Here is a 24,675-nt window from a genome sequence, read left to right on the forward strand (position 1 = left end):
TGTGTGTGTGTGTGTGTATTATAATAATTATTATATTTATTGTAATTATTATGATTATAACTATTTAATTCATATATATTAGAAACAAAACCCTAAAGAATCGATATTGATGCATATGTAGTCGGATTTTCGACGGAGGAAACTTTGACCGCTTATATCTTTGAAACTAGCTATAGAATCAAGTTGTGCTCATTAGTTCAGAATGACGAGAACTATGACATATCAAAAATTCAACCAATTCGTCCGAAAGTACTTTTTCATATAATTTATGTAGGGTCCTTTATCGATATAATTTAACTATTCGCAATGAACATTGTATAAATATCATGGAAATATTATATAATATTACAATAATATTTATGTAATTTATTTTCGCGGATATTGTAATATTACTATGATATCTCAATAATATTTATGTAACATTTTTGGTATATTGCATTGTAATATTGCAATATGGGAAATAATATTGCGAAATATTACTGTAATATTACATGTGGATAATGACGTGAAATTTTAAGCATAGGTTAAAAACAGTCCTATTAATGTAAAAAACTAAATGTTTCTTTGATATGTTCAAAACACTTAATTTAAATGAGCCAATCTCGATACTTTTTGATTATATGATGAATTCCTTTTCATGCATGAAATAATTTTATCCTTGATAATTATCGAATAAAAAAGATAAAATAATACATTTTGCGTATCCTTACGGGAACGCGCCCACAGTATGCATTTTATCATGTTCATATTAATTGTAATCTCTTTTTTTACAGCAAATCTTCACGTATCCGACCATTAGTTCGATGTCTGGAGTAATTTCGCCGACTAACTTGTCTCTATTCTCGTCTCCTGTTTCGGTAACGAGACCGGTAGCAACACAAAGGTCGGTCTCTAATATCCCACCACGTTGGAATACTGCGCCATTCATCAATTTGGAAGACGATTATAACATGATTGCACCGATCATCACTGGAACAAGCAGTGAGCCATCAGCCACTATAGAGGAAGGTGAAGCTAAATTTTGTGTCTTAATCAGCATTGAATAGCAATATTATGTTTCTTTTTTTTGTTTAAAAAAAGATATATTTAAAGCTTAATAATATAATGGTTTGCTCGTAATTGATTACTAAAGAACGAAAGTAATTACTTGTAACGAAGTTACAGTTACAAGTTACTTTTTTGATAATTTACTGATAACTGTGTTATTATTTTTTTTTATGTAACAGTAACGTAGTTACATATTTTTTTGTAACAGTAACGAATTTTGCACTTTTACTTTAACCATTATTTTTGTATTTATTTATGACATAATTTTCGTTTATTTAATTTTGAATCTTTAGTATTTATAATTTATTCTAATTTCAAGACTATTTTAATCTTAAGATGTTACAGTAAGTCAAGTAAGAGCGTGGTCGGCCTTACTCAAAGCTAATAAAAGATATCGCCCTAAATCATGAAATCCATAGAGGGCACCATTGTCCTTGATGCACTATCAAGGAAGATTCAGTTGTCATTGAACTTTCTTAAGAGAATCACATTAAGCGCCATGAGTACCAAATACGCATCACGCTATGAAGCTGTGTTCCTCTGCACTCACTCGAAAGGTCCAAAAATGTCACAATTAGCGACTGCTAAATATATGAAAAAGTCGAAATCATTTGTACAAAAATGGGTGCAGCGATATAATGTGGCAAAAAATGTCAATGATTTACCGGAACATGGCTCAATATGCAAAGTGGACAAAAAAGACTATAAAAAAATAGTGAATCTGTTTTCACGGAATCCTGGCTTAACACTGCGTCAAGGACAAGCAAAATTGAAACAGAAAGATTTAGATATATCGTATGAAACTATTCGCACCTATTTTAAGGCTAATAACATGAAATGGTGCAGCAGTGAAGAAATCTCTGTTGAATGAAAAACATGTGACGAAGCGACTCGCTTGGGCACGCGAGAACATTGATCGAGACTTTAGCAACGTAATTTTTACTGACAAATGTTCCATATGGGCACGTTATAACCTCAAACGAGCCTGTAACCTCAACTTCCAGAAATAAAATTGTCAAACGGACCATTAAACATGGAGTAAAGGTGCATCTTTGGGGCTGCTTTTCAAAGCAGGGTTTCGGCATTTTGTACTTGTTTACTTGCAACCTGAACCCCGAGAAAATGCTCGAAATCTACAAAAAGGCTTTGTTGCGTCTGCCGAACGTTGGTTCATCGACAAAAATGAGGAGGATTGGATTCTACAGGAGGACAAACACCGCAGCAAGCTCTGTACCGGGTGGAAACAGCAATCTGGCATAGTTACACTGGATTGGCCGTCGCAGTCGTCCGACGCAAATCCTATTGAAAATGTGTGGGCATACATTAAGCACAAGCTTCGTGAAAAACGCACTTATATTTTAAAGCAGCTATCTCGCGAGATTCGACGGATTTGAAGAACCTTATCGTTAGAATATGCTGTTAATTTGGTCGAAAGCATGCCTCGAAGATGCCAGGCAATTATCGATGCCGATGGTGACTGGTCGCATTACTAATGTAATTGCATCTTTGATTTGATCGAGTACTATACATATATGCATATAAAAATTTTATTTAATATATTTTTTTATAAATTAACTCGACCACGCTCTTACTTGACTTACTGTAATACTCTATGATTAGTTTATTTATTAAATTTAAGATAACTGATTGTTTTTTAAATAAAGACATTTTAAGGGGATGCTAGAGTGATGACCGAACTTGATCAATGTCGATCGATGTAGTACAGATTTTTTAATTCGAAATAAAAAAAGTCAATAATAGTGACATCTTTAATTTATTTCTGACATTATCATTCTGTCTCATTCAATGCATCTGTCCTTATCTAACATATTGCAACGCTATTTCTTGCAAGATTAAACACCTACTACTAGACACAATTACTGCTTTGTTTATATCAGTCTTCAGCTTTTTATTTTTGTTTTATAAACTCAGTATATAAACGCTGGATAATGAACCATAGCGGAAGGGATAATATAGTGTGTACAGAACAGTGTAAATCTCTTTTTAAATCTCTGCCCTCTCGTCTATGGACTGTTCATATGGAAGAAGCTAGCAACTATAAAACTATGGAACGGTATTCACAGTCCATTTTTATTTAAAAAATTTCTTAAATATTGTATTAATTCCCACAGCACAAAACTCCGTTTAAGTTCCCAGGGAGTTCATTTTGCTGAGCTCTAAGGGAAATTATAAAATTTGGCAAAAAACAAACTACCAGGGAGTTCATAATGTTGAGCTCTTGGGAAGCTTAGATTATCGAAGCAAGATTCGATTAAAAAAGCTTCCAGGGAGTTCATTTTGGTGAGCTAAAATAGTTATAAGATTTTTATAGAATAAAAATTAAATTTTTAACATTGATCATTGGCCGCGTTCAGTAGAATGTTTATTTTGCAATTGCGGAAAGTTTTCTTTCCAATGGATGCATCCAGATGCACAACTGCTTACTGAGTGGCCAAGTATGAGGGCAAGTCAATAAGTTCTTAGAAAATCTGTCAGAGAGCACTCGCAGTGTCATGTCACATTACTTTTGGACAAGTAGCATCTTTCAGCTGATTACTTTCAAATTTTGAGCGGAATTCATGTGGTTTCATTTCTGTAGATGATTAAAGCGAACAACATTTGTATTTTTTGCAAAATGAAAAAAAAAACAAGTTTCGTACAGTGATCAAACATCTATATATGAAAGATTTAACGCCGAAAGAAATCAAAGCCAAGTTGGATAATGTTCGTAGCACATCTATACCAGCGTTTGCGACTGTATACAATTGGGTGGATGAATTTACACGTGATCGTACATCCATATGTGATGCACCTCGTTCGGGACGTCCAATTGAGGCTGCTACGCCAGAAATCATCGATGAAGTCCACGATATTATTTTGACTGATCGACGAGTGAAAGTGCGCGAGCTTGTTGAGGCCACAGGCATATCACATGGCACAGTGATTTTAATTTTGCACGAACAATTGGGTATGAAAAAGCTATCGGCAAGATGGGTGCCGGTTTGCTCACTGTGGACCATAAGCACGACCGTGTGACGATTTCAAAACAATGTTTGGAGATGTTTCAATGTAATCCAGATGAATTTCTGCGTCGATTCATTACTGTGGACGAAATATGGATCCATTACTTTACACCTGAGACGAAGGAACAGTCAAAACAATGGATTTCACCGGGTGAATCAGCTCTGAAGAAGGCGAAGACCTGAAAGTGAAATCGGCCGGAAAGGTAATGGTCACAGCTTTTTGGGATGCATGCGGTATAATTCATATCGATTACCTTCCGTCGAAGTAAACGATCAATGGCGATTATTACGCAGCCTTATTGGACCGTTTCAACAATATTTTAAAGAAAAAAACGTCCCCATTTGACGAAGAAGAAAGTGCTCCTCCATCAAGACAATGCATGGGTTCACACGTACCCGGTACCGATGGCCAAATTCAACGAATTCCGTTACGAATTGCTTCCCCATCCAGCATATTCGCCAGATTTAGCCCCCTACAACTATTTCCTGTTTCCAAACCTGAAGAAATGGTTCGGAGGAAAGAGATTCATCAGAGAGCAGCTCATCGCCGAAACAGAGGCTTATTTTGAAGGGTTGGACAAATCATATTATTCGGACGGCTTGAAAAAGTTGAAGAATCGTTGGATCAAGTGTATCGAGCTGAAAGGAGACTATATTGAGAAATAAAAATGAATCAATCAAAAAAAATGTATTTTACTATGTTTTTCTAAAAACTAATTGATTTGCCCTCGTAGCAATTGAAGATGATTGATTAATGATGATTGGTCCTTACCTTAAAATCTGACCAATCATCTTCAATTGCTACTTAACCGCTCAGTGATTCGAGATCCGTAATACTGTGCCATCATTTCGCAATCTCGCGAGAGTATCATAGAATAAAAAGAAGGAGACCAAACTCAAGCGGCCGGTCATGAAAAAGTTGGACTCGATTTTTAGCTTCGGAAAAGTGTTGTACGGAATAACAGATTTGATTACGCCTGTCGGAGAAAACTGTCAACTTAGAGGATTTGATAAATATTTTTCTTCCCATTTTCCTATAATTTTGCAAATTTGTGTATTTCTACGCATAGAATATAGTCTGAGAAAGTTGTCGCTCAAGTCCCGTTTTATTATTTTTTTTTTAATTTCAAAGTTTTTTAATGAAGTTAAAAAATTATAATTTAATAATAATTGTAATGTGTAAAATATGGCTATGCCTGCATGTATGTATTTTTCAATAAATATTAATACATTTACTTTTTAATCAAATAAAATAAAATTAGAATTTCTGCACTAAAAATAAAACGTGCATACACGTGCATTCCATATGCATTATTATGTGGTATGTACGTACTTCTAACTATCTCCGTAATAGCACTTGAATCGCATTATTTCAATTTTCATGTTATCCTAAACCAAGTCTGTTTTTTATTGCTGCACTCTGAACCGGTACAATAAATTGAAGTGAAACAAATATATATAAGTATATTTGTTTTGCTTCAACTTATTGCATTGTGTGTACCAGTTCAGAAAGTGCAACAATAAAAAACAGACCTCATATTTCAAATCCACTTTCGATTCGATCCTTGAGTTTTGCCGAATCTACAATAAGTCAATGGTCTGTAGTCTAGTTAGTGAATCAAAAACGAGTCTGGAGGATAATAAGTGAGTCGGAATTGGTCAAAATCACTAAATCGGACCAGCAGCCAACTTCTAATGAGTACAGACTATCGATCGGCATTTAGGCTGCACGTGGGTTGGTGAAGTAAGGGATAGGAATCAAACTGAAAATCGGCCGAAATGTACAACTAAACCCCAGCTCTGGACTAAAGACTCATTACAGATCTGGCATTGATCTCCTAGATTGTTTTCCGGCCATATTTGTTCCAAAAGAATTGGAAGAAACAAAGGACTTTTTCGAAGATTTGATTTCCTTATTACGTGGCACGTATTTTACGATCTGGAACAATCCGTTACGTGATTTATATGTTTTAATTACATGATTTCGTTATATAACTTTGTGACATAATTTTTTTTAGTAGGGAATACTTCCTGAGAACTATTCTGATGCTCGTAGGGCGTTCCCAAAATACGATTTTCAAGTTTTCCTTGACCTTAAATGAAGCTCTTAGGGAATTCTCAAAAGAGTTCCCGGGGAACTCCAAGCGAATTCTTTCTTTGAAATTGAAATGAAACTTGCAAAAAATTTTATGAGCTCCCTATGAGCTTAAAAAAAGCTCCTTGAGAACTTAAATAGAACTCCCACAGAACTCTTAAAAATGAATTTTTTAAGTTGAAATAAAGTTTACACAAAAAATTTTTTGAGCTCCCTGCGAGCTTAAAAAAGCTCCCTGCGAACCAAAATGAAGTTCCCAGAGAATTCACAAAATCGGTCATAAGAGTTTCTGAGGAACTCCGTGCAAGTTCTTTTTGAAGCTTAAATGAAACTTACAAAAATTTTATGACCTCCCGGGGAGTTCCCCGAGAGCTCCTCGTGCTGTGTAGTAAGATACTAATATAGTCTTTGGATTGACTTACGACATCTTAAGATTGTACTTAAGACAGTCTTAAATGTAACATCGACTATGAATACTGACCTGTGTCGGTTCGTGACGACCTGTTTCGTGTCGTGAAGTTGACTGAATCTTTCCTTGTGCAAGGTGACGAAATAAGTGACAAAATATTAGAATTAGTGCTGTTAATACCTTCTTGTATAATGCATTCTTCCGCCTAAAGTGATTCTTCATCTTCTTCGAAATGAAAATCACAAATAATTTCTGCTACAAATTCCGTAATTTTTTTCCAATAATCTCTATTCTTTCAGAAAACTTGGAACTTTTCACTTTTCCAGCCAGTTGTAGTTTGTATAAAATTCGATCATAAATTTTTAGTTATGCTTTGAGAGCAACAAAGATGTTGTTTTGTCTTGCTCAGCATCAATAATCCATTTTCCACTCTATTAGCATATGCAATTTTATCATAAATATTTCTATCATTCCCATGCTGATAAATTTTATTGAAATACTTCTTCAGTTCGGAGAATCGCTGCGCGCGCGAGTGAGTCGAATGCTTACTGAAGTGAGCAATATTTCGACTGGCGCGCGGTCTATTTGCTACATTCAAAATCATCATCCGAGATTCAGAATCATCCACCTAGGTGTAATTTTATCTTTAACATTTGGTGAAATAAAATAAAATTTATAAAGATATTGATATTTTCTTATACAGTACGTTTTTCAAATTATTACAATAATTATTTAAAAAATCGGTTTCTTCGAAACTATGGGGGCCAAATACATATCGTTTTTTTTTTCTCAAGAACAGCCTGTGAAAAGCATCAAAATCTCCGATACCGTTATCTAGTGTTCCCCTTGTGAGTTCATAATTAAAACAGAAGGCAAATAAATAAATTTTTATTGCCAATTTATTCTACATACGATTCTTATAATGTTTCTATACATTCTTATAATGATTCTATACATCGTTTAGTCCGCCAATCATCTCACTGTTGAGGATTTCCACCTCACTTCTTCTTGCTTAGGGGCGGATGACTTTTCACGCGAAGGAAGATGTACCTTTATCCCTCCCCCTCCCTGCCACCTAGGGGCGCATAATTTTTCATGCAAAACGAGATGCCTATCTCCCATCTGCTTAGAAACGTTCAATTTTTCATGCGAAAGGAGGACTTTCCTTGCAAAGCGAGACCCACCTTACCTCCCCTTCCCCCTCCAGCCAAGAGGCGACTGATTTTCTCCTAAATAAGAGAGGAGGTGGAGTATACTTCGTTTCACATAGAAAGTCGTATGCTCCATGATAGTGGGGGAGGGAGATGGGGTTGACCGCTGAAATTGCTTTACTTGGAAAGTCGTATGCCCCATGCAGGCAAGGAAGGAGATAGACTTCCTTTTGCATGGAAAATTGCCTGTCAACATATGTATAGCAGATATAAGATGACAAGACATTATTTTTTAAACTTTGTTTGTTAATAACTTTTAAACGAACAGTGACCACTACCTGAAACTTTTTGAAGATCATTCAGTTCGTTTACTACGAGCTATTCAAATCAAACGAAAGTATCACGGGGGATCGATTGAAATGAAGTCTGAATGAAGCATTGTTGGAAAAAAGACCAGTAGTAGCAATCGACGGAAAGTTATGCTTTTGCACGACAACGCTCGACCACACGTTGCAAAAACCAAGGAAACACTGATGCAGCTCGAGTGGGAAGTTCTCCCGTACCCAGCGTATTCACCAGACTTAACTCCTTCAAACTATTACTTGTTTCGATCGATGTAGCACGGCTTGGTGGATATATTTTAGAATTACGAGGAAATTACACGAAAATGAATCGATAAATGTGGATTGCTTCAAAAGACCACTCGTTCTATCGTCGCGGAATCCACTTATTACCACAAAGATGGGAAAAATGTACAGCTAGCGAGGTCAAATACTTTGATTGATGTATTTTTTGCTTTTTATATCGAGATAAAGGAGTTTTTTAAGCAAAAAAACCGCGGAAACTAAGTTTATAGTACTTATAATGTAATTAATCTCATATTTCTCATATTCTTCATTATATATGTTGCTTCTGTTTTTACTTTTAAGACATAAATTTTTAATGATCCATTTGTCTGTTTATATCTTTTACACTTTTATGTATTACGTAATTCAATTTGTAATTTGATTGTTTAATAGAAGAAAATTTATTCCGCTTTAAACATCTTCAAATTCTTCGATTGTTGAAATATTTTCTTTGTTTACATCAAACCAAATTTTAATCTTACCTTGCAATACTCTCCTTATTAACGATAATTACCTTTTTAGGAATATTCTTTATGTGAAAATAGCATTTAAATTTATTTAAAAGTCCTTGCAGATTATTCTCGACCTTATTTCGAAATTGTGGCATTTTACATAAATTTGCCAATTATATGTTCAAACATTATCTCTGACAGTAGCTTTTCATCTTATAGAGGATGTATATACGAGGGTCGTTTTAAAAAGTTTTGAGCCTAACATAAATACAAGTATTTTTTCGGTCAAATTCAGTTTTATTTTTTAATGTAGTCTTCTTTTAAATCGATACACTTTTCCCAGCGATGCTTCCATCCCTTTAATCCATTCAAATAATAGTTAGCGTCTTGCTCTGCAAAATAGGCTTCTACGGATGCAATGACCTGCTCGTTCGATAAAAATCTCTATCCTCCAAGCCAAACTTTGAGTTTAGCAAACAGAAAAAAGTCACTGGGAGCTAGATCTGGTGAATGTGGGTAGTCAATCAATTCGAATCGCAATTCGTGAATTTTTGTCATGGCGATCGTCAAAGCGTGAGGCGATGCGTTATCTTGATGGAACAGTACTTTCTTCTTTTTCAAATGCGGCCGTTTTTTTTTGCAATTTCTACCTTCAGCTTGTCAATTATTGATACGTAATACATTCTCGTTATTGTTTTACCTTTTTTGAGATAGTCGATGTGAACAATTTTATGACTGTCCCAAAAAACAGTCGCCATCACCTTCCCGATGAAATTATCTTGACCTTTTTCGGAGCAGGTTCACCCTTCGCAATCCACTATTTTGACTGTTCCTTCGTCTCAGAAGTGAAGTAATGGATCCAAGTTTCATCCACAGTTATTAATCGACGCAAAAAATTCAACTCGTTTCACTTAAACCGCTCCAACAGAGCCTTGGAAATGTTCATTCAAATGTGTTTTTGCTCCACAGTGAGCATATGGTTAGCTTACGCATACCTAATTCTTCAGTCAGTATATGATAAACGCATACTTTCGATATGTCTCTGTTATCTCTCTAACTTTGATTCGACGGTCGTCGGATTCGATGGACCAGTACCATTTGGTGAACTTTTTCGATGTTCTTGGTTAGTTTTTGGGCGTTCCGAACGCTCATCATCAACTGATACAACCACGTTTAAATTCAGCTGACCATCTTTTCACGATAACAAATGATGGGGCAGAGTCTCTGTAAACAGTGTCCAACTCGGCTTTAACTTGCGTAGGCATATTGCCTTTTAGATGCAAAAACTTAATCACGGCACAATATTCGATTTTTTCCATTTTTACAAAAACACTGACATCGACTGGCGCAAATGACTCAAACAACAACTAAGCGTCCAAGATGGCTACAATTTTCAGGTATCTTTCGAAGTATGTACGATTGTAATACCAGAATGGTTTTGACGAGTAATGTTATTTTTATATTGAAACTTATATGAAAAACTTTTCAAATAACTTATGTATACTTGAGTTATATGTCGTATCTTTATACTCTAATGCCTGTAGCTATCTCCGCAACGTTTCTAGCTCAGTGTTACCTTTTCTCTAACTTTACTATGCCAATGTTTTCACTTTTTTGTACTGAGTTTTTCGGCTTTGAACTTGTATTTAACCTCGGTATCTTTCGATTGGCGATCTTCTTTTTGCAATTTCCTAGCTATTGTAATATCCGTTAACATATACATTTGTAATATATAATTGTAATATAATTGTAGTAATTATTTTCCCTTATATTTATTTAATTTTTCCTTTTTTTTGTTCGGGCACCAATTGTAACGTTTCAGAATGATTTAGGAATAAGTTATATAAATTCTTTAATTTACTAGTCGCGTGATTACAATTATTGTTTCATTTAATGACCAATTATGTTATTAGTCTTATAGAAAGATTTGTCGAATTTTATCATGTATAGATGAAATTATGCTGATATTTGACTAACAATAGGAACTGGAAACAATAGGAATACTGAAATGTATTCGCTTACAGAATTGTATATTAAAGTATAATATTGATGTATATAATATTGATGGCGATTAAACGCCAGGATCTCCGGTCTGACTTTGGCTATGAATTAACGTGTATAATTACAACCATGTGCAAAAATATTAGGCATTTACAATTTTCTCGCATTTTATTGTGTAGAAACTTACTTTTCCTAAAATTTTTTCAATTTTAAAATTAAAAAACATACAGAGAAAAGACAAAAGAGAAAAAATGTTTGTTATAATATGCTTGATTCGTATAAATTTTTTCAATTTTTTTAAATAACTTTATTCGATCATCAATTGTAAAAAAGGTGTACATAATAAAATTTCACATAATAAAAAATATGATATTTTTACGAAAAATTATCGTACAAATTTTTTTCAAAAAGCATTTTGAAGCTTAGGAAGCCTACTTTCATATACTTTCATATTAAATTTTGTTTGCTGATATTTCACTGTAGTGCTTTTCTCAAGTAAGAACAAATCACAAAGCTATTATTTTTCAATTTTATTTACTTAAGAACAAAATATCGTAGACAAAAGATTCAAAGCCCGCAGATTTAAAGCCCCCTATTTTTACACTTGCGTTTACAAAATGCATGGTCAAGAGGCTCTCTGAAATTTTTTTTGCTGAAATATTTGACTTTTCGTACAATGCGAGAAAATAAGAGCCTAATACTTTTGCACATAGCTGTACATATTAATGACAGTACGTGGTACCTCATGATCTGAAGATATCAGTATGGAGCAAGGCTTGGAACTAATTATCCCTATTTATCTTTTCGCCTATTTTTCTCTTAATTTATCTCAAACTATCTCCAGTATTCCTACAATCATATCTTTTAGATGTTCTACTATAAGGATATAAAAAAAAATAAAATTTGATTTTTTGAAGGTTCTTATTTTCTGAATTTTCTGAATTTACTTAATTGATTTTCCGAATTCACTTAATATTTTAATAACGCCCTTCGTTTTTGTTCACCTTTGACCTTTTTTCTTATATTATTATATTTGTTAAAAATGTATTGTTTCAGAACGATATTTTCATCCTGTGCATACGAGTGGCGTGGTAGATAAAAATGGCAGTGGTAATTTAATAAGCAGTGAACTTGGAGTAAACACAGATTCATCACATCATCACCAACAGCAGCAGCAGCAGCATCAACAGCAACAACAACAGCAGCAACAGCAGCAGCAGCAACAGCAGCAACAAGTACAGCAACAGCAATCATCTTCGCAACAGCAACAGCAGCAGCAGCAGCAAGTAATAGCAGATAAATGCAGCGGGCCCAAATCTTCTCCGTGACAGTGGAGTCGAAGAATGGAAAATCTTGAAAAACTCACGAACTCGCCGTGTTTGTTAGAATCGATAATTAGTATTACATATAATAATTGCCGAAGTCACATCCGAAGTCGAGTTCGAGAGCAATTGTCAGGAAACTATGCCTCGTATTCAATTATATAATTTAAACTACGAAGAATAGAATGCTTAAAAGTTCGATTAATTTATGTATTACGAAGTAAGAGAATAAGAAGAATGCTTTTCAAGGAATGCAACTAAGAAGGAAAAGATCTATTAATTCATATTTATTAGGATAAATTAATATCTAATATAAAATATATACTAGGATAGATTAATACATAATATGAAGTTTCATATTGTGAAGCAATCCATTCTAACCAATATTGTATAGTATAGTTTATCGTGCGATACAATTTACGACGCTTAAAGTGTGCTATGATACACAAAGAACTGAAACAGTAAGACATGAACAGTAAGCAAATCAATATTTGGATTTGCCACAACTTACGTTTAATGATCTCTACTGTGATTAGCTCATTTGCTTACTGCTTAAATGTTTTTGTGTACCATATAGCCTTTAATGCAGCCATAAGTTAACGTCGCCGTGCATGCCTTATTCTGTTTGAGAACAGAAACTTGTTTACATATAGTAGCTACAACAATATATTGTTTAAGCTATAAACATATTTAGATAAAACGATAAATTTTTAAATTTTCAATATTGTATAAACAATTGGACATGATAATGGAGTATTATGGCATATTGCTTTACTGATTATGGACTATTGTAAAACATCGTTTGATTTGTAGTCAACTACATAAAGCTTGTATCAATCGATATGCGGTCCATGAATTATGAATAATAGACTAAATTGGTTTTTTTTTTCATTTCTTGTCTTTTACCTTGTCCCCCTTTCCTTTTCTCTTTCTCTTTTTCGTAGTTTTCTGTAGCTTAAGGTATACAAGTGAGAGTGGCCAACTTCTTTTATTTATGTTATTAACAATTCTTTCACACTCGCAATCATAATTGTAGCGTATTGCAGTAGGTATGGTAATCTTTCAATGCTGTATTAGAATAAAAATATGTTTGTTATTTTATAGTAATATTTTTATAATAATATTATCATAATGCGCAAACACATTTTTTCCTATTAAGAATGAAATTATAATACCGTTTTATATTTAATAACCTTTCAGAAAAAGAGTGAAAAGTTAGAATTTTTGTATCATGTAAAAACAGGAATAACTTGTATCTATCGTACTTATCAGGTTCCCGCGAGCGCTGAATATTCTCATCTTCTTAACATTATCTGAAAACTTTAAGAAATCTCATTCATATATTTTCATGTTGAATTAACACTAGAATACAAAACAGTAGCTTAACGATTTTTGGCATGATTCTGGCATGTGTATATTAAAGTTTTATTTCTCTTACAAAAATTAATATTTTACGTTTAGTTTAATTCTTTGCGTTATATTTTTTAAACGTATATATACAAGTTCCTGTATGTTTGTATAAAATTTATTGTATATTTTATATTAATAATATTGGCAACTATTTTCTGAATAAATACTCATTAATATTATTAATATACAATACGAATAAAATACGGATACAGTTTGAACAAATAAATTTTGTTATCGCGAGTGTCGTAAGAGGATATGTATGAATAATTTATTGACAACGAATTACGATTCATCTATTGAATAATCGAGTTATATAGTGTATAGAGTTTTTCGTGTCAATAAAACAGCACGCGTGTTACTTTTTGAATAGCATTATTATTAAATTAAGAATGGAATTAACGCGAGAAAAAAATAATCCGTTGGCGAAGATCAATTATTCCATTTTAGAGATCTGTCGAATGTAATGTTGATTTATGAACGCGAGATATTCAATAATAAACATAATATCGTCGTGTAATTAAGGCTGGTATTAATATTAAGCAGGAAGAGAGCTAATGATAACTAGTCATCAATGGATGCTAATAAAATAAATATGTATCGTTTATATATATTAGATATTAAGCGCTTAATTATTTTTAAATATGTTATGAACGATATCGATATATATCGAAGATAAGAAGCATAGCAATATTGCTTTGAAAACGAAAATATTTTATACAAAAGTTTGTAGCAGCAAAATGAATTTCAATGACAAAGTACATCAGGAAAAGAAATGTATAAGATATAATATTGCTATTACTTATTTTATTTATTTTATAGAGAAATACTCGATAAATAACTAAAAAAGTTTTTGTTATTTATGTTATAAATATGACAAACAAAGGTCTCTAGTATACTCATAAATTAATACATTTCAGAAATATTTTAGAAATAATATCCCTAACTTTTCCTTTTTTGCATACAAGTGACAAGAAAGACTTAAACTTGTTTTCTTCATCATTTGTAATCAAAAGAATGTAAATGATAAAAGCACTTGATTTACGTGTAAACAATATGTTATCAGTCTTATATATATATGTATATTATCTTTATAACAAGATTAATTTTCTATCATATTTAATATCTTATTATTATAATAATTTGTTTAAACAAACAGCCATGCACTTTAGAATTTTCTCCTTTAATGTATTTTCTTTAGTTTTATTAATGTTTTTAAAATTCAATTTATTCAGAAGATCGAACGAAATATAAAAAGAAAAGAAGCATAAATTTAAAAGAAAAGTCATATTTTAAAAACTATTTTCAATTTTCACATTATTTTCAAATAAATATTTAATCCTACAGTACAAACGTTCTTTTTTTTTTAATTTAACGAGATATAAATATAGTATTAAATTTCATTTATCATAATATATCTCTTAAAACTTATTTTTGTGTATTTTACATACAGGGTACCTAGTAAAAAATTTTTCATGCATAAATATGTATAAATATATGTAAACATGTATAAATATTTATAAACAAACATAATTATATATAAAATATGTTCATACATGTTCATACATCCTTCTTTCTTTTGTAAACTTCTTTTTTAGTGTAATAGAAATAACAATAATGTGAAAACAAAATTATTAAAAGGATAATTTTCGCGCTATCTGTTTTTGAAAAAATCAAATTTAGAAAAAAATTGTTCGTATATAACTATTAAAATCTGGATAAAAGTCCTGAGATTGCATCAACCATAGTTATCTCTCTCCACTATATCTCATCCTTCATCACCTTAGTGCTGTCGCTCGGACTTTGGGCGAGTAGCAGTGGGGAGAATCATGAGGAACACGCTACGATTGATTGGAATCGGTACGTCGGTCGATGGATAGTCCGGGTTCTAATAATTATATATAAAATTATACATAATCGTGAATGATTTTTAATATGAACAATTTTTACATTTCTCTAAACTTAATTTTTTCTACAACACAATGTGAAAATTATTCTTTTAATTATTTTTTATTTTTTCGTATCATTATTATTACACTAAAGAGTAATTTTACAAAAAAAAAGGAATGCATAATCATGTATGGAGATATTTTGTGTATAATTATACATATATATTTATGAATATTTATACGTGTGTTTATGTTATACATATTTATACATATTCATGCATGAAAAACTTTTTATTGGGTAGTTCACTTAACTTGAAAACTTTGAACGTTTCACTTATTATTTTTAATGATACGAACAAAATGTTTCATATAAATTAGAACGGTTTCGAGAGGGACATATTTTGGTCACGCTGTTTTTTTCTAGATAAAGACGCCATATAGATATGAAGGTCACCTTCACTTTTTTAGATGTAATTATATGATTTTTTTACACAATATAATTCTCCTAATTATGTAAAAATATTAAGGTAGAGATATCGAAAAATTAATAGGTTTTGAGAGATATTTTATACTTTATCTTGTACATATTAACATATTAAATATTTCGTAAACTATTAATTTTTTACAATCGTTCTCATTATACCAATTGATTCCGCTTATTATTCTGTGTATAAAAGTATTAAAGTACGATTGTCAAAAAATTAACACTTTACGAGTAATTTAATATGTCGATACGTGCCAGAATAAAGTATATAATAACTCAAAACCTATTAACTTTTCGATATCCCTAACTTGATATTTTTACATATATAATAATCAGAAGAGCCATATAATGTAAAAAAAATAATAATTCTGTCTAAAAAGAGAGATGATCTTTATACCTATATAACGTCTCCACTTAGAAAAAAATAACGTAACCAAAAGATATTCTCAAATCCATTCCACTTTTATCTAAAACATTTTTTTCGTATCATCAAAAATAAGTGAAATGTTCAAGGTTTTCAAGTTATAAATGGACCCTGTATATTTGTAGCACAATTTTTTCTTAAAAAATACAAATATGGTAGATAAATTATAAGGCAAGATTGTAAGCCAAGCGAATGTAGCTGTACAAAAAACTGTCCACGTACTAGCGGTATATATAATTAATTTTTATAACTATTTATACATAGTTAAAAATTATGGATTATTTGATTGAATATTCAAACTCGCTGAAAATAAAGATAATTTTAGTTAAATTCTATTTAAAATAAAACGCTTTATTTCGAGAGGGTTATGATATAAATCTCTTCAAACTTATAGCCATAAATTCTATACATTTTCGTTTAAATGTTTCGTTAAAAAAGATATATGAAGAAAGTACGAGTATGTGAACGCACGTGTAAAGCAGACAAGTCGAAATAAACCCAGTAAGAGAAGATAAGAAGATGTGAAAAAGGGGGTAAAAAGGAAACTCTTTGTATTACAGGAAGTAAAATCTGTTACTTAAATTAAAGAGGTGTAATTATTTAAATAAGATCACAGATTGGCTAAATGTTTAATTGGTTTGTCTTCTCCTTTTCATTAAATGAATTAATAGATCCATAACTAAAGTATATTGTTACATGTAATGAAGACTCTACTATAAGTTTTTATTTCTATTTTATACATTTTTTCAAATGATTCGTTGGATACAGGGTTGTGTAGTGCTAAATTAAAAAAAAAAGATAAAAATTAAGTTAAAAAGTTAATTAATTTTTACTTAACTTAGTTACATTTTAGATTCTTAACTTTTAAACTTAATTTATTTACATTTTATCAGTATTAACTTTTAATTTGATTTTTTTTTAAGTCAATTCTCAGACACAATGCGAGAGAATAATAAATATATAATTTAGTAATTTTATATTGTATAATCGTTACTTGTGAATAAAAATAACCAGAGTCTTTAATAAATATGTTATAAGAAAAAAAAATACGAAAAATTATGTAAAATGGTCAAACTTTTTCTCTTTCTTTTTTTTATGGTTGTTCATTCAAATTTAACTTTTAATTTTTCAATTACTTTTTTATTAACTTAACTTTTAATTCAATTAATTTCATAATAGATTAATTTGTATTTTAATTAAATTAAATTTTCAAAACTGTTAACATTAACTTAACTTAGTTGAAAAAAAAGTTAACTTATTCAACGCTGGTATTATACTATTATATAGTTATACTTTCACATAGTTATATTTTCCGAATTTACATTCACATTATTTCTGGGGTCATATCTAAAAACACTTACATAGGAACAAAAAGTGTTGCATCGAAATTAATTATTTGATTATAATATTTATTTATAATGTGTGTAAGTATAAAACAGAAACTATAAAACAAAATGTAAAGAATAGTATTAAGAGATCTTATACTATGTGAAGTGTGAATTTAGCCTACAAATTTTATAAAGACATATGATTATGATGCGTACAAATTTTTCCGTGTGATTTATTGCAGGCTCGTTTAAAACTTTGTTTAAGAGTCAGACAATTCAACAGAATAAGACCCGATTGCACCAATGTTACTTTGATTTTAAGCGAAACTTTAAACTCTCTCTATCTCATCTTAAAATCGAAAAGGGACAGGAATGAAAAGAGTTTTAAGCCTCGCTTAAAATTAGAGTAACGTTGGTGTAACCGGACCTAAGCGAGATAGAGAAAAAATTAAAAAAAAACAAATAAGGTTAAAACTCTAATTGATTAAACGTAGCGTCTATTTTGTTTTATTTTTTTCTTATCTCGCTCAACAAGACAATATGGAAAAGTTTTATTCATGCGTAAGGTGTTAAACAAGTCTGATCTAATTAACGAAACCGATATTTTCTTTCATGATATATGGTACTTACTTAATATATAATTTGAAAAAACTATTATAATTTGATATAATTGTTAATCAATTATTTGTTTCTTGTAAAACTGCTTAAATTAAATTAATATTATTTTATAAATCTTTTACAAGTGTTCTTTTCACGTTTAATCTTTAAATTGCACAAACAGTGCGTAATATCATTAATATAAATATACTGCATCTGAATATTGTTTATTGAGACAAAAAGAGTAATTTATTGAAAGGAAGAACAAAAGCTCTCAACCCCATTTTTCAAAATAAAAAAGTGTTTAACATTCTGAAGATACATGAACGTATTTTTAAAACTCTACACAATATGCTAGAAACGTTACAAAATAATAAGTATATTGCACAAAAAAAAAGACTTCAAAAAATTTTATATGTTTATAAAAAGAAGTATATTATCCAACAACTTGAAAACAATATGCATATACGGACTAATAGATTTAAAATTAAATCGAATTACTAAAGTTATTTTGTATATATTGTAATCACTTGCAATAAATACAAAACATTTTTCAAATAACTAAATATTTAACGATTATAACATATTATTGTTCGATATTAATATTACAATTGGAATTAAAATGCTACTATAACACCCCCCCCCCTTCCAAAGTATCAACACTAATTCACTAGATTGTGGACCTACCTAGTGGTAGTAGGTGATTACATTGCTATTGTTATTGTAACGATTGCTGATACTGTTACTATTACTATTCCTTAATCCATTAATTTTGCTACTACAATTACAACATTATCCATGTTATTACAATTAATTTGAATATTATTACTACTACAACTACTACTTAAGACTATTACAATTGTTACTGTAAATATTACCACCACCAACACCACCACCACCACCACCACCACGACTACTATTACTGCTGCTGCTGCTGCTGCTGCTGCTGCTACTACTACTACTACTATTACTACTACTACTACTACTACTACTACTACTACTACTACTACTACTACTACTACTACTACTACTACTACTACTACTACTACTGCTACTACTGCTGCTGCTGCTACTACTACTACTACTACTACTACTACTACTACTGCTGCTGCTACTACTATTACTACTACTACTACTACTATTACTACTACTACTACTACTACTAGTAGTAGTACTACTACTACTACTACTAGTACTACTACTACTATTACTACTACTACTATTACTACTACTACTATCACTACTACTATTACTACTACTACTACTAATATTACTACTACTACTACTTCTACTACTCAACTGCTGCTGCTTCTACTACTGTTTCTACTACTACTACTTCTACTACTACCACTGCTATTATTACTACTACCACTATTGTTACTACTGCTACTACTGTTACCACCACTACTATTGCTGCTGCTACTGTTATTACACTATTACTACTACTATTACTACTATTACTACTACTACTACTACTACTACTACTACTACTACTACTACTACTACTACTACTACTACTACTACTACTACTACTACTACTACTATTACTACTACTACTACTGGTACTACTACTATTACTACTATTACTACTACTATTACTACTACTACTACTACTACTACTACTGGTACTACTACTACTACTACCACTACTACTTATTACTACAACTACTACTACTTCTATTACTACTGCTAATATTACTATTACAACTATTATTTTTACTATCAATATTAAAAATACTATTTCTATCACTATCATCAAGTATTACTACTAGTTACTGACTACTTACTACTTATTATCATTTACATACCTGCTTACTATTTTTTAATATTTATTATTATTAATTATCGTCACTTAATTCTCATCACTATCGTTACTAACATTGTCCACTGCTGCCATTAACATTATTATTATTACCACTGATATTACTATTAATAGTGCTATTATTACTATTAATGTTATTCTTACCATCATATTATTTGTTCATTCTGTTACTCCCCATTTATTTTTTTGTCCTATTATTTTTATTGCTATTATTTTTACTGCTTGAGATACTATTACCGTTCCTACTGCTGCTGTAAAATTACTACATTGTTAATATTTCTGTAATACTGTTACCATTGTTATATTAATGCTATTATTATTTTCATACTTATATTTTTACTACTGTTAGAGCAACTGCTATTAGTATCATAATTATTACTATTACCATAATGACCGCCGTTATTATTACTATTACTGCAACTGCAAAATTAATAATGATAATAGTATTATTTCTACTATACTACTAACACTACTGCTAATAGAGTGAATACTATATTTATTATTGTATGAATCGTCAATGCTTTCACCATGTGTATAATAATATTTGTTATTATTTGTATTGCATTGTTATTATAATTTATGATGTTATTTCTTTATCTGTTGCTCATCTTTTGAGCAATTATAATCAAAATTGCAGTGCCAGTATTAATATAAAATATGATTATTATTTATTAAGATATTTTAAGATTATATTAATAATGAAAAGAATAAATACCAAAAGTTTATTTTAAGCGAATGAAATACATTATAAACATGTGTAAAAAGTGTACGATTCAAAAATAGCATTTGTGTGCATGAGAAGTATAACTTGATAGATTACTGTGGTACCCATTTTTTAATAATGGTAATATATAATTAATTTTAATAAACACACACAAGTTTAAGAAAATGTTACAATATACATTTTAAGGGATTATACATAATTTAAGAAAAGGGTAGTTAAAAACATGTACATCGCAAAATCTTTTTTTCTCCTAATATGCGTGAAAAGGAAGAAGAGTTTGTCTTTATCTTGAATAATGTCCCTTATATATTTAAGTAATTAATAATTTGCAATTGATTAAAAATCACAACAGAAATAATTTTTGGTTATTTATTATTATTTATGTATTATTATTATAATTTAGATATAATAATATCCTTTATAATCAATAATAAAAAATTTGTAATGATGTAATACTCGATTTATTAAATCTAAATGAGATTTAAATTTAACATGTTGATTCTTTTTCTTCAGTGTTTCTAGTAATGGTATCTTATAGCTTTATAAATTTTCGAAATACCATTCCGGTAAAAAATTTTTCATGCATAAATATATAAAAATATGTATAAATATACATAAACATATATAAACATTCATAAACATATATAATTATGTATGAGGTATGTCCATATATGTTCATACATCTTTCTTCCATTTGTAAAATTACTTTTAAGTATATTAAAAATAATAATAATAGTAATGAGAGAATATCAAAAATAGTTAAAAAAAAATTTTCGCAATATTTGTTTTAAAAAAAACTAAGTTTGGAGAAATGTAAAAGAATTGCTCATATATAATTGCATGTAAAATTATACATATACTTATGTATGAGTAAATTTTTTTGCATTTTTCCAAATTTGATTTTTTCTAAAACAAACAATGCGAAAATTATTTTATTAACTATTTTTTATGTTTTCTCAATATTATTATTATTTTTAGTACACTAAAAAGTAATTTTACGAAAGTAAAAAGATGTATGGACATACTACAATATATTCCATATACAATATAATTATATACGATTATCAATACTTACTACTGTTATAATAAATCGCTTGAAAAGATTACAGTTATGAAGATGATGATCCACAAATTTAAGTTCGTTCTTCAAACGTTATAGTATTTTTTGGAGTTAACCCTCAGACACATGCATAATGTGAGGAGATAATGAGTATATACTCCCATAGCAAAAAAATATAACAGTTACATCACAACAATGGTTACATGCGAATATCCGCTTTATCATAATGTGATGTCACAGCAATGTCATGTGCAAATGTTTTTGTAACATGTGTTATTTTGTTATGGTAATATTTGCTATGAGTTATTAGATTAGTCCTCATTTATTCTTACTTACAATTAGTTAAAATCTTTTCATCGAATTCTTTCCATAGGACTTCCTAGAATTCCCCAATTCAAAAAAATAATCCTACACTCTAACTACATCGAACAACGGAAATTCCTGTCTCATGGATAGTTAAACATTTGAATTGACTATATTAAACTTTCTAGAGTATGAGCATTATTTTTTAAATATATGCTTTATTCTTAAACAATTTCTTAATAATATTGAATTAAGTTACAAAAAAATATTATTTATATTTTAGAGATCTTTTTTTATTTATATATTACTAAAATTTAATATTTAATATTCCGTATTATTGGAAAAAATTGATATATCATATCTTGCAAAAGTAGCATCTTCCTCTTGTATACGGATAAGATGCCACCTTCTATGGGAAAAGATGTAACAATTAAATAATGTAGTGCAATATAAACTTGCGTATTTTATTTATTTATAGTCATAATCAAGTGTTTAAGCTATAAGAACACATAAAGGTATAATATAATTTGCGTATTTTATTTATTTATAGTCCATAATCAAGGGTTTAAGCTATAAGAACACATAAAGGTATGATAAAACATAAATTGACGAAATATGAAAGAGAGTAATTTAGTACACGTTCATTACATTTAAGTAATTACCCCATAACTTAATTCTCATTTAAATCATTCACTTTTAATTTTGTTCATAATCATGAGCTTTCTTTACAGATAAAGAAAACTCATAGTTACATTTCTAACAGTGATTTTTATTCGTTTAAACAGCATTTCATTAACTTAAAATATTTCGAGTTATACACTTTAAATTTGTGAGAGTAAAATTTCACTTCAAGAAAAATACGTCAGCCTGGCAAGGAGTAAACTTCATTTTACTCCTTTAGGAGTGAATTTTTTTATCTTTTCTGAAAATTTTTCTCAGAATTTTTCATATAATTTTTCAGAATTTCTATATAATTTTACAACTCTCTCACATTTTTTACGAATTGGAACACTTCTCAGGAAATCTACATCTTTTCTCATAATTTTTCGTATATGTTAATTATGAAATATTGTAAGATTTCTAACATTTTTTGCAAATATAATTTCTGATAACATATTATAAAATCTAAAAAGTTTTGAAATATTTTTTTTTAATTATAGGATGAGAAATTTTAGAATATTTCAGAATTCATTTGTATGAAAAATTCTGAGAGAAGATATAAACTTTCCGAATATTTCTAAGTATTTCTGAAAAATGTTTCAATTTGTATAAAAATTATAAGAAAAATTTTTACCAGTAATCTAAAAAATCAACTTTAATGATTAATATCTCATTTCGCGAGATAGAGCTTTCTTCTGCCATATTCGTTCATTTTGTGCAAAATACGAATAAACCTAATAATTTTCAGATTAGATGTACGGAGGCTAGACTTACCATTTATTAGAGTGAAATTTTACTCCCTCTGGAGAGTGAAATTATTCATTCTCCAAATAGATTGAAAATTTACTCTTATTTAAAGTGATTTTTTTACTCTCTAAAAATGAAGATTTCATTCCTATCGGACTGGCGCAACTAGAGTAAGATCCATTCTAAGTCGGATGACGGAATCGGGTGTCGGTTGTCGAATGAAGTTGTCGCGAATCGGTTATTAGTTAGTCAGCCATTAGTGTCGGAATGGAAGATGATTAATCGGCCATTAGTGTCGGAATGGAAGATGGTCAATTCCCATCTTTTTTTCCGTTTACGACAACGACTGGATGAAACATAACCTTTTTGGACAGATACATCTATGGCAGTAGTATAATATATGCGCAGCCATGGGGCGTCAAAACAAATCCCTTCCACGTTTCCCTCCGGCGCCGTGGGTGTGGCCTAGACGAGTTAGTCTGGAGAAAGGGCGCGCTCTGATTAGTCGAGGAGTCAAGGGAGGGGATAATTAAATGATGTGTTCTGATTGGTTCGCCCTATACTTGCCAAAGATTTGATTGGTTCGCTCCATACCTACCCATAAGGTGATTGGAGAGGATGGGTGATAGAGGACCTCAGACAAAATGGAGGTCTGAAAAATGATGAATGGAGATTGGGACTGCAGCATTCTTGTGTCGCGAGGGCAGAGTACGAACAGCGGGGGATGAATAGCGGTCGAATTTATGACGGTCGCTTTTTATTGTCATGACTCAACATCTCTGACGTGTAGGCGTTTCAATGAATGTTATTAATGTGTGACAAAGGAGATCTTATACGAAAATTTGCGAGTCTAGAGAGTCTTTTGTTTGGAAGAATTTTGGGAGAAATAAAACAGGAACGAACATGTTCAACTTTTGCGGCGCGTCGTCTCCGGTGTGACGACTCATTCGTTCGAGTGAGAGTATGATTTCTATGATGTATGGCAAGGATTTTATGAATTATAATATATTGTACTTCTTGTACTTTATTTAAAAGTTTATATGTAACATATAACAAGGAAATAAGCAGAGAAAAAAGTTGGTTATTGAAAGGTACGAGTAATTA

The 24,675-nt window shown here is 30.5% G+C and overlaps 1 protein-coding gene across 7 annotated transcripts in view; it reads left to right on the plus strand.

The window, feature by feature from the left end:
* LOC108755186 (nuclear factor 1 X-type) overlaps positions 1-13,010 on the plus strand; it is a 316,149-nt gene extending 303,139 nt beyond the window's left edge. For all 7 annotated transcript variants that reach the window (XM_018498052.1, XM_018498050.1, XM_018498056.1 and 4 more), the window contains 2 exons: positions 774-1,008; positions 11,861-13,010. In XM_018498052.1, coding sequence (XP_018353554.1) covers positions 774-1,008; positions 11,861-12,132 — 507 coding nt within the window. In that variant the 3' untranslated portion in view covers positions 12,133-13,010. The remainder of the gene's footprint in view (positions 1-773; positions 1,009-11,860) is intronic.
* Positions 13,011-24,675: the final 11,665 nt, after the last annotated feature.

Source organism: Trachymyrmex septentrionalis, unplaced genomic scaffold, assembly GCF_001594115.1.
Source record: "Trachymyrmex septentrionalis isolate Tsep2-gDNA-1 unplaced genomic scaffold, Tsep1.0 scaffold86, whole genome shotgun sequence".
NCBI classification, from domain to species: Eukaryota; Metazoa; Arthropoda; class Insecta; order Hymenoptera; family Formicidae; genus Trachymyrmex; species Trachymyrmex septentrionalis.